The sequence below is a fragment of the Anser cygnoides genome, chromosome 3 (assembly GCF_040182565.1).
Source record: "Anser cygnoides isolate HZ-2024a breed goose chromosome 3, Taihu_goose_T2T_genome, whole genome shotgun sequence".
Lineage (NCBI taxonomy): Eukaryota > Metazoa > Chordata > Aves > Anseriformes > Anatidae > Anser > Anser cygnoides.
Genome location: NC_089875.1, coordinates 35,549,287 through 35,561,818, shown reverse-complemented (window position 1 = coordinate 35,561,818; position 12,532 = coordinate 35,549,287). Strand labels below are relative to the sequence as shown.

At 38.0% G+C, this 12,532-nt stretch overlaps 1 protein-coding gene across 3 annotated transcripts in view; it reads right to left on the bottom strand.

Moving 5' to 3' along the window:
• The window catches only part of RMDN2 (regulator of microtubule dynamics 2), a 48,724-nt gene that overhangs the window by 8,255 nt on the left and 27,937 nt on the right, over window positions 1-12,532 (bottom strand). For 2 of the 3 annotated variants that reach the window (XM_048047733.2, XM_066993901.1), the window contains exons 8-10: window positions 7,361-7,459; window positions 5,615-5,668; window positions 5,446-5,526 (exon numbers count right to left, since the gene is read on the bottom strand). In XM_048047733.2, the coding sequence (XP_047903690.1) occupies window positions 5,446-5,526; window positions 5,615-5,668; window positions 7,361-7,459 (234 nt within the window). Of the gene's footprint in view, window positions 1-5,445; window positions 5,527-5,614; window positions 5,669-7,356; window positions 7,460-12,532 lie in introns of those variants that run through there. The other variant, XM_066993902.1, reaches the window with a different exon arrangement.

Sequence of the window (12,532 nt, the reverse complement as noted above, 5' to 3'; positions counted from 1 at the left end):
AGTCTGAAATGTGATCTCTTTGCAATGAGTTTTTAAAAGGACTATTCCCTGAGCTCGAAGCACTCATATTCTGTGTAAACTGAACCACAATTTAAGGAATAGTTTTTAATAGTCTTTTTTTTTTTTTTTTTAAGCAGTTAGCATAATTTTTGACAAACAGTATATTCACAAGAACCTTTAATTTGGGGTTGATGGTAGCTGTTAGAAAGTTCTTCTTTAACTTCACAAACAGTATTAGCAGGAAAACAATAATCCAAAATTCAACATGAACACAAATATGAATACTTCCATTATTGTGTAAATGAAGCATTATGGACTTCTGCTTTTGGATAACAATGCACGTAAAATCTAAAGGAATTAATATCCTCTGAAGACAATAACATTTTGCACTGAGCAACATGTGTAGTTTGATATATCTTCTAACGGGAAAATCAGGAAGATGAAGAGAAAGTTCATAATTTTTACCCTTCTTTTAAAACCAAATTAAATTTTTCCTCCTTAAAATCTCACTCAAAAGAACTGCAGCAGCTTCAAATGAGATCTATTGGAAATATCACAGCAAGGTCTGCTACACAGAACCAGTCAGTGGTGGCTAGAAGAGGCATTTCTTGGTGAATTTGTTCTGGAAAATTCAAGATATTCAAAAGGTCTGTTGTGATGGGAACAACTGATAGAAGCTGAAAGTTTATAATCCGCCCTCACTTCAATTCCTTTTAAACTCCCATTCTTTTCCTTACAAACAAAATTCAAAATGTAAATTAATAACCTGGGAAGTTAATTATGATAACGTAAGAAGAAAAAAAAAAGTAAGAAAATCTTACTTGCATTATTTCTTCTCAGCGGCTGCATTCTTATTTAAACATTCAGCCACCGTTCCTTACCATTATTACATTTACTTCCTTCTCCGCACTGTTTCCCCAGCTTTTCAAATGTCACTGTGGCTGGAGGCAGATTCCTTACCAACCCTTACACTTCCTGCCATGCTCCAGCTGTAAGAAGTGAATGTCAGAATGATAAAGTTCTGTAATACCTAAATCTCTCTTCCTTGTTACTTTTAACTCTGAATTGCCTTTATTTTTGTTCGGAAGGAGGGAGTGATTTTTAAATTAATATTTTTTAGCTCTCAGTGCAAACATTTATTTTGTAGTCTTAGAAGAGCTGAAAACAGAAAATCAGGAAGAAGAAATTTATTGTAATGGAACTACTGCTTTTTAGATTTGTTTTCAAAAAATGTTGGAGAGACCTGAACTTTGGGCTTTTAATGAATTAATCCACTATATCTTTTTCTCTGTTAGGCTGCTAATACCTCTGTGGTGAGCTCACTGGCCCTAAAAGCAGAGTTCTTTCCCAACCCCCAAGCTCACCTCCAGACACAAGAAAACATTGTAATTTCTTCACATTTATACTTCATAATTCTAAATTTATATGTACATTTTCTACAAGTTCCTCCCCTGAAAATGCCAAGCAATCTTTTATAAACAAGAAATTGGTGTCATCTACCTAGCTCTGTCAAATCACCTTATTCCATTTACGTGAAAAGCACTGTGTGTTTAATCAAGCATAGACACCCACACACTGATTTTCTTTCTGAATATAAGAACATTGATGTTTTCAAATTTAAATTTTATTTTTTCTCCAAATTCAAAAAAAGATATTTTCCCATCACAGTAGTCCACCACATCTGGTTTTGACAGCCCTTTATGTAGCCACACTCAACGAGGCTCTGAGCACATAACAAAATAATGAGTCTCAGTAAGGGTAGTGCAAGTTCGATGAGATAAACAGAGCAGCTGTTAGACACTTTGCAATAACTCACAGCAGTGCTAAGCATTAGGATGTCTATTTTTGAAGGGGTAAATGTTTCCCAGGACCCAGGGGTTATCCACCTGGACAGCAACCAGAGAAAAACAGGACAATTTCATGTCCCATGCACCTCCAGCTATGTAATACCACTCTACAGTGTGACGGTATTTATGGCCAAGGAAGAACCGTATGATTCATCAGAGGTTTCTGTTTAGAGTAGAGAGGATGGAGAAAGGTCTCTAATGTAGTACTGGAACAGGAGTTTTGTTTCACAGATCTAATTTCTACCAAATCTCTCGTATTCCCTTTCAAAAGAAAAAAAAATCATAGAATGGTTGGCTGAAAATGTGCCAAACTAAGAAAAAAATCACACTAATATTAGGATTTACAGGAGTCAGCCATTCAATCAGAAGCTGTCTCTACCTTGATTACTTCTTTGGTATCCTTTCTCAAGTTTTTTGTTTGGTTGTTTTTTTTCTTTTACTTTTTTTTTTTTTTTTTTTAATAATTAATTCTGTTTGGAAGCCACTTGAATGGAAAAGATATTCTGTAAGTGGTAGAAAATACACACAGAAAGGCTATTTGGATGTGATACAACATTCAAGACCAAAGCCATCTCACTTAGCTTGAAATGTTACATGAAATGAATCCTAGACAAAGTGTCAAAGAAGTACCCTGAGTTAGACCAGCTGAGAATTTGACCTGAGGTTTAAAATGAGCTATGGGCTATTTTACTGATGCCGAGTACCTCTAGTTCCCACCGAAGTCAACGGAAACTGTGGATGCTCAGAAGCAAAAAAGAAAAAAAAAGAAAAAAATAAACCATTATCTACTATTATTTTTCATAGCTATGCTGCAGGGTGATTTGTATCATGAAATACTACATATTTCCTCAATGTGGCACCATTCCAGCAAGTATGTCTCTCAGTCTACAACTGATTTTATGCCTTTATACATATATGTTTCTCAGAAAAAGTCAACATTTAGAAACAATAAAGGAATTCCCCTGCCTGAAGAAAGAGATGTTTTAAAACTCACATGAGAAACTATGATTATACTTAGGAATGATGGGTTTCACATGACTGTGACAACATCCTATGCTGCTGACAACCTTGAGATCCTGTGCTGTGGCAAACTGAAAGAAATTGTCAAACTGCTGCTGAACTCTGTTTTCTATTTCAGACCACAAACCCTGTCTTTTACAGGGCTGTAGGCAATTCAGTCTCCAGTCATTAGTCTCTTCCCTCCCTTAAACTAGCCTGACTAAATGTTATTCCTACATACAGCTCCAAGCTCTGAATCATTTCAGTTCCAATGTTTCCCCCAGAATTAACAGTTTTTCTCTAAACAAATGAGACAATATTCTAATTCAAGTGGGATTCATGGTAACAGTTAGCATTTGCAGAGTTTGCGTTCCAGATCTCCATCTTATAGTAATTCCCATGTGTGAGCTTGGTGTTACCTTGTGCTGCTTTAAAAAAAAAAAAAAGAAAAATTACACATGGTTGCTCCAATACTGTGTTTTCTTAGACCCTTTTTTCTAAACTTAACTCAAAACAGAACAAGCAAATGAGCCAAAGCAGACAAATCTGTGATATCTATAGAATTAGTCAAAACAGAAGAGAACGTTGTCTTCCTGTCTTCTTCAGGTAGACAAAAGATTTTGGGTGCTGCTTGCTGCTTCTTCTTCAGTTCACAAACCAATATAATTCTTATTTCATCACCATTCTGCTCGCCAGAATACACACGCACCTCAAATTGCACCCAAATTCCTGCTCTCACCTCTGGCCTGCTGCCACTTCAGAAACATGATGGGGTGATCCTTTTTGCAGGGACTAACCCCTGTCCACAGGGTGGCCCACAACACACCGAACTCTGAGGACTGAACCGAGCTCATGTTTAGACTGATGGCATTGGCTTTTAGAGGTCGGATTCACCTCCCATTAACTATGAAGTCTGGAAATCAGGTGTCTCAGGTACGCATCTTACATGTGTCTTCACACCTGGTCTCTGTCAGCCATCAGGGGACAGAGAGAGTCGGGATGAGGTACCTGGAAGCCTCTCTCTTTCCTCCACTGAGTGTATGGGGAGCCTTAGCAGCTACGTGTCACTAGACACCAAAATTTTGTCCAACTGCTGTTACCAGAGATGAATACAACTCTATGCTATCTCTGTACTTTTCCAAGGAGTCTGATGAACATGCTGAATGACTGAACACACACAACCTTCTGCCTACCAGAAGTTTCTGCGATACATATGTTTGTTTGAAATTGCGCTGGATAGCTACAGAGTCCATTGCAATAAGACCTGGAGTGTAGTAGGTTAAATGCGGAAAAAAAAAATTAAAATGCACAAACACAGTCAAAGCAGATATATACAAAACAGGCTGAGTTCAAGCAATTGCAGTTGCATGCACTCTCTCAAACCATTTCTCCTATGTTTTATGCAGCAAAAGTAGAAAATAACTGATAATTCTGTTAAAACATTCTGTAAAAATAGGCAATTCGATGGTACATTTCAACAATAGGTAAAGAATAAAGAGTTAAGATGTTATTATATCATATCTACATCAGTATATATTTAAAGAAACAATGAACTTAAGCAATGATTGCTTGATTTATGATTGGTACATACTCTCATTTGGACCAAAAATAAATGCCACCCAGGAGCAGCTGCTGGTGAGGCATGCAGTGGTCTTTCTTCTGAGTGGGAACATTTGACATAAACATGTTAGTGCTCCACACGCAGCGCTTATTGTCAATCAAAACACAGAGCTATTTAATGGTCTTTTTCCTTCACTTCAAAGGACTAAATGGGATAGGGCCAATTCATCTCTGGAATCACCTCTCTCTCCCTACCACATCTGCTGTGCTCAAAGGGGGTCCCTTAGGCTGACAAAGCTCAGGTTTGAACTTGTCACGCTCTAGGATGGTAACACTTTTTCAGTCATAGGTCGATAATTATGGAACTTGCTTCTACATGAGATGAGACAGCAAGAGTGAACCTTCTTGCCATGACTTGGTTTACATTCGAGAAATTCAATCACTTAAAATCTCACAAATATCTCTAGAAATTTTGCTCCCATATACCAAAATACTCTAAAGGGTCTGAAAGGGAATCTAATAATCTCAGAATAAATTATGTTGCAGCAGATATAACTGAAAGAACTGTGCCACTTTAATCACATTGTGGTCGAAGACAAAGCCAAGTTTGAAAAATTCATACACTTCTGCTGCAGCTAACAACACACAGTACCCCACAGGCCTCAACACAGATCACAGAAGTAGATATTGTGGGACAAAAATCCCAAGTAATTTCAACTGAGAAAAAGTAGGTCTGCGGCAAAATTTCAGAACAGTAACATGCTCAATGGCTATGGGTTGAATTACAAAGACTGCAATTCAATTTCTGACAGCCTCTGACACAGACTAGTCCCTGACACAGTCTCTCCCTCAAACAAAGATTATTTTTTTCTTTACAGCTGTAGATACGAACAACTGCAATAATCCAACCTAGAGAGAAGGAAAAAGAAAGGTTCTGTGTTCAGAGGAAAAAGTGAAACATTATTACTGACAGTATAATAATTTGAACCAAAGCAGGACAGTGGTCACAAGAGAACAACTTATCACTCTCAATACCCACCTCATTAGTAACTGAGAGAACTGACAGTGCAGAATCACAGTACTTCAGTGCATTGTTTTTCTGGCCAAGATCTTTATAGCACTGAGAAGAAAAAACATTTTGTTTCCAATCAGACCACTGTAAGAATACCAGAGTCTACAAGCTATTAGTTTTAACAGAACTTGGTTACCTTTGCCAAATACACATAATTATATTTGGAATATCCTGGATGCATTTCTTCTGCCTGAAGAAGAAAAAACAGGAAACAAAACAGACATAAAAATTGCATGAGGAGATTTACATGGTCCATGTAACATTTTCTGTAATGCACTAAACTTCCTCAAACATCAGAGTGAATCACCCCTACTGTGCACCACAATGTTTAGCACCTCCAACAAAAAAAAATCCCAAGAAAATTAAAAAAAAAAACAAACACTAAACCAGGCACACAAGTTGTTGATACTGTACACAAGAACATTCTGTATTCCTTGGTACTCTTTCTCTAAATGCTTAGTAAAGATACTGGAACATTCTGTAGAACATTATTGGATTCATTCATTTACACAATGGGCTAAAAGACACTGCTGTCACTAGATTATTAGTAATTATTCCCTCATCAAAGAAATTAACGTGCAACCAACCATCCACATGTTGAATAACTGATACTGAACTGTATTCATCAATGTTTTAATTGTTTTTCTGCACAGACTCTGTATCTTCTAGCTCTGGGTTCACCCTTCTTTTTACATTAACATCTTCTGAAAAATTCAGGTAGTTTGAAAAGTTCAAGATCATCTTCCTTTTAAAACACATCAAGGATGTAAAACCTTGATCGATGAGTACCAATATTACCAATTACCTACTAACCAAGAAGCAGCTTTAAATCAGCAAATAGTTTTGGGGAGAGAAAAACTACATCAGTGAAACTTACTGTAGCTGCAATTCTTGAACCAAAAAAAATGCTGCTTTCACTCAAAGTGTGTAATACCACACAATTGTCTTTTGGAAGGTAATTCAATTTCTGTTGCAGAAGTTGACTTAAAACCACAGCCACTCTGCAGCCCCCCATGAAACACCCTGAAGCTAAAGTATATATTTCAAATTATTTCTACCATCTTTGGATTTTGATCTTACAGATAAGATCTCTACACTGGGAAGATGGCAATGTATTGTATTCTCCAAAATTCAGAAAATCGTGCTATCTTTAAATAGACACAGAAAGAACATAGAAAATAAACAGTTTATAGTGGGGAAAAACATGTTTGTCCTTGGAGAAACTGTCTGAAGTTAATTTTAATGATGGAAGTTTATGCTTTCAGTTCAGTCAAGTGAAAAACTTGTATGTAGCAGGCCCAGAATTTGAAATGGCTCACACGAAAGACACTGAAAGACAGCTTCGTTTTAGGCACGTAGTGTTTTCTCACAACTGTGCACACAGATAGAACAAGGACTTATGTAACATTCTTTTCTACTTCACTGTAAAGGTCTTTCCTCTGTATCATTTCAACCCCACAAACAACGGCTTCTACTGAAATTCAAAGAAGAGCCCCAGATCAGAAAAGCCTAAGTGTCACAATGCCAAAGTTTTCCTTGCCTATGTTAACACTGTTGCAAAAGTGGGCAAATAAGTAGTTATTGCTAACTTGTTTCAATGGCATATGTAACTAATCTGTATCTATTTTGCATTAAATTCAGTAACTATTAACATAGCAAGCCATTGAAGATTTCTGTAAAACTAAAGGAAGAGAAGTGCTAGCCACTCATCTCCAAACGCTTTTTAAAATAGAGAAGAAAAAATATTATAGAGCTCTGCGGTGTTTAGGAGAACCCTTGATTTATAGCTACAGAACATAATCTGTTGAGCAGACATCTTGACAACAGTCACACACAGCAGCTGGTAAACAGTCGCACAGGAAAACTCTTGGCTAGCACCTACCTTAAGAAAATTCTGCAATGCTTCTTCTACTGTTGAAGTTGGTGGAGTCCCAAAGAGAGCAGCAGCTACTTTCTTTTCAAGCCAAGACAACTGAGCTACCTATAATAAAAATATAAAAACATAAATCAAAAGCCCTCATGATTGCTTCTCAGTTTTGGAGTGAATACTGTCCTGTGCTGCTGTACTACTTACACAACTTATTTTGCAAACAAGCTTGTAAAGGAATGCTTTATGCTGTTGATTTGCCAACTCAAAGCATAGCCTTTTGGATATTAAATTCCATTAACTCAGAAATGTACACTTCAAGATATACAAAACATCAACATCACTGATATGAGAGTATTCCAATGTATGAATCTTAAAGTACAGTTTAGGTATCATAAGACCATGCTATTTTTCTAAGGCTAGAAATAGTGCTTTAAACCTGTTAAGGTTTTCACGGCAGACAGCTTAGCATGGTAGTCCATGTACTGACTGCTTTTCAACATTATGAAAAGTTGCTGCTACAGTCAAAATGTCAGTGCTTTTGGCCCTCATAAAACAAATTCACTTACTATGCAGAAGCTGGTCACAATAATTGTAAAGAAAAAGGTTTCATTTTTTCCTAACAAGTAACATTTGCCGAAGGCTTCATCTCTTTTCAGGAAGACAGGCTGCTATGAAAAGGACTTTAAGGTACTGTCACATTGCCGCATAATGTACATGACTTCTTCCCTTACATATATTGACAGCTAACAGAAATTGCTCTGGTTATTGCCACAGAATACTTGGCTCCATCACCTAACACAGCAGAACACACCTCACGTCTCTAATGAAGGACAGAGCTGGGAAGGAATGCAGTGCGAGACTGGAGCCTGTTGAAATGGAGAAGCCACACTCATTTGGCCACATCTACTACATCTGTAAAGAAAACCCAGAACTTGATTTCTTCATGTCAGTATTTGTTTGAACCATGGCCCTGATGGCTCCTGTCACCAAGTATGTGTGAGTTAAAAAACAGTAAAAACATGAATGTTCTGTGTTTTACCAGCAACTTCCAGCATGATTTGTGCAACACAGAGAAGGGAGACGTAGCCAAGAAAGAGAGCCTCTCTCTGGAGAGCCAAGAGGTGAAATAAGAGTCATCACATCTACAGACATCTCTGTTTCAGAGGCAGAGGTGATTCAAATAACACAGTTGAGCATTGAGCTCATGTCTGTTCTACTGCTGTTAAAACCAAAACGGTTTTGGATAGCTTCGGACTATTCCTGCCTCATTCTCTGGCTTCCCAGTCTCTATTTAGGGCTGTTGCTGCTTCCCCCTACCCTCTTGTGCTGAACTCAGCAATAATGTATTAGGTTACAGTTAATTATGGTAAACTATCAGAATCCATTGGCACCATAACACAAAGCTATCCACAGCCATCAGCCAGAACGCTTCTCTTTTGAACAGGCATCAATCTCTATGCATTTCTTGTTGCAAAGTGCCCTAAAAATACCACTGCAAAGAGTACAAATACAGGCCAGCAAGCAACAGAAAAATGCACAGGACCAGGTTTTCTTGCTGGCCTCAATGACTCAAGGTACATAAGAGCAACTCTGCTTGGAGACAGAAGGCATCCCGGCCAAGTTTTGCTGGTTGTTTGCTAGGGTTCAACACCTTATTCGTTAAATGCCATCAGTAAGTCTTTCATGCAAAACCATTAAAAATGATTCTAGAGAGAGTAATAAAAAGCGTTCTTCATTCTCTCTCTCATCTCCCACTCTTGAAGCACCTTCTAAGAGAATGAAGTGCAGAATTTTATTTATTTATTTTTGAAAAGCTCTCTGGTAATCTTCAAGTTCTTGTTCACAGAAACAAGAAGATGTTTCCCCCCTGCCCTGCACTGCTTTAACACTCTGTTAAAAACTGCAGCATCCTGGCTAAAATTTCAAATTGGAGGTATGCATACAGCTCCCTCACATACTTCACTTTCCTAGCAGCTCTCTAGTTTCTAAGACATATGCTGTGAAAGATGTCAAAAGGATTCGTGCAAACGTATCGTTTTCTTCTGCTGCAGCGTTCTTTATTCTCTTCGAAGAGGAAGGGGGTTTCTTTATTTCTAGGTCCATCTCATCATAGAGTAAGCTTACAGGAGAATGATAAGGAAATAATAAAGGGAATCCATAGGCTTACAGTGTTCTCTGCAAGACCACCCAGCACCCCGAGGGTATACATACAGTGCACAGATACAATTACCACACACATGTCTGCTGTTCTGCAGTAATGAAAGAACAAAATTGCAGTTTTTCCATGTAGAGTTATAATTACCTATTGAAAACACAAGTCCTTCCTGGCAGTTGTTTTATTTTCTTGCAAGATTTAATCAGAACTGATTTACTGAGGTTTTAGTCCTTATTTTGTCTGGCTTGGGTGCTGCTTTGCACTATTCAAACTTTTTAAAAGAAAATACACTCGGCCGTTTTTATATTACAAACCCAACCAATCTAAAGCAATGTTTAAAAACAGAACACACATATGGACAATAGCGATTTATCTTCAATGTACAGTGGATTCAATCCTATACTTTATAACTATTACACAGATAGACTGATGGTTCTGTAATGCTTCCAACTTGTCTTCCATACTTAAAGTATTCCAACTTGTAATCCACTGGCTTGATGAACTCATTGCAGCTATCGCCATCTGTAAATGGTCCAGGTTCCTTGCACAGACCATAGGGACAGTGGCACTTCTAGTGGGCCATTGCTCTTATTTCACCTATGACGGTCCTGGATGAACACTCCTCTCTTTCCCTTCACTACAAAAGGAGCATAGACAATTGTACCTTGTGGATGGCTAAAGACAAGTGAGATGAATCCCATCACAACAGCCTAACCACCTGTTTTATGCAAGACACAAAATCGTGCCCTGGAGCAATAATGATGAACAGGAAACGATACCCTGCCCCTAAACACACAAAAGCACTGTTTTTTATTTGAAATAACTTTATTACAGTAGATCTTTTATGCCATGTTTAGCAAAATGGAAACGTTATTCCTAGCACACCAACTAACTATATTAAGTGTTCTCTGCGTGTGAACAAGCCCAGGCAGCAGAAACCCTGGTGTTGCATGCTCTAATGTAGTGAAAATTTAACTTTTACAGTCAAGCTTACCTCAAACAGTGCAAAGCATATCTGAAGGTCCATAGAAAATAAAGTACGAAGAGATTGTTTGGGGTGAGATTGTAACTGTCATCAGCTTGAGCTTCACTTAATGCGTGTCCAGGACTGGTACAGGACAGCAGAAAGTAATAAGGAGACAGCTAATGCATCAAGTAATTGCTAGTATAACTCAAGAAAAAAATCATAGAAGGAAGACTGTCCTTGCCCTACAGATTTCCAAACCTTAAGTGAGCTCTGTTTTTTTTTTCAGGTTCCCCAAGCATTTTTTTCAGGTTTCCTGACGCGAGTCCCTCCCAAGCAGCCTGAAAATCCACAAAAGCACTGCAAGAACACTGTTCCCAAAGATCTCCCTTGAATGTACTGGGTCACTCTGAAGAGGAACACTGCTCCCCAGCTGCCATACTGAGGACAGCTAGTCTCACTTGCTCTAGAAGAGGTAAAAAACAAGGGCCTGAGGGACCACCAACCAACTCCTGAACTTCCCTAGAGTTGCAGCAGTGTGGGTCACCACAACAGCCTGGCTGCTGGCAAGGAAGGGAGGCCACTCTTCAGTGTCCCAAAGCTAACGAGATGGCTGGCTTGAAAGACCTCCTCATGATCTGTCAAAAGAGCAAGTTCTCATCAGCTTATTCTACCCAAATCCCTACTAAGACGAGAGAGAAGAAAGGCACCCACACAGTTAAACTGCAGCTGACTGCAGTACTCTGCAATCAGACCGCTCCTTCCACCAAAGATTAAGGCAGAAAATGTGGTTCTCTCCTAAACACTGGGAAAAGAGATAACCTAATATGCATTTCTCCTCCATAGGCATCAACAAAATTCACGTCGACTAGATCATTTAGTGACTGGAGACTGTTTTTCAGTTTTGTCTCCCACTTGGTTTTGATGAGATGCAAATCCTGCCCATTCACAGCTTATCAAATTCCAGGATGTTGGCACCAAGGAAACTAAGCCATTTGGACTGAAAATTCAGCCAGGAGGGACCTGCGCGCCTAAAAGATATCCTCCTCCAATGTTTCCTTGCTAATAGCTCTCTGGTGACACATAACACAATTATCTTCCATAAAGGAGAATGATTCCATTGATCCAGCTTCAGTAAAATATTAATGGTACCTACTTCATTATCTCCAGAGAGTTCGTTTTTTTTTTAATTACAATATATTAATGTGAAATTATTTAATACAATTTTACAATATTTTGACTTCTGGAAGAGATTAAATAACTAGAGAGCAGTTTTAAAACACTGACTTCCAACATAAATATTCTCTTTCTTGCCAGCTGACAAACCTACAGTCTGCACGGGCATTTAGCCATTTATCCAACTTGAATTCCCTGGGCTTTTCACTTTCCAGTAAGAGAAGCAAACTTACAGAGCACACAGACAAAGGAACTGGGTCAATTTGTTCCCCGATGTAACCCAAATAGATTAAATTGGGATACACCAGAGATTAATTCAACACATGGCATGTAACCTACAAAACGAAAATTCCAAGAAATCTAATTTTTAACACCCCACTAACATTTACCAGAGGCTCTGATCCAGTTTCACAAGTATACGCTTACCATCTCGTGTCAGTCCTATAATGGCAAGTAGCCATTAAGTCTTAACTAGATATGGAGTCAGTTTTTTAAAAGCTACTCTAAACAATAAAGCAATAAATAAAAACAAACACTAAATTCTTAAGGATTATTAGACAATTGCTCACAAAATTCTAAAGAAAGAAATAATTACTATACACTATGCACCATAGATCTTTTCACTTCTAATAAATATTTCTTGCCCATCTGGACAGCAAAGGTAACTTTCACTGTCTCTTAACAACAAAAAGCTGCAACTTAAAAGGCTCTAAACACTACTTATTTTAAGTCACATGCACAGCTTGACACATCTTGGTTATGTCATGGAAGGCTGAGGAGAAAAAGTTTAGTTCACCATCATTAAAGACATTTTAAATGAAAACTATTTTGAGGCAGTTGTTTTTCCTTGCAATACTAGTATCTCTTACACATACTAAATACTGGTTCA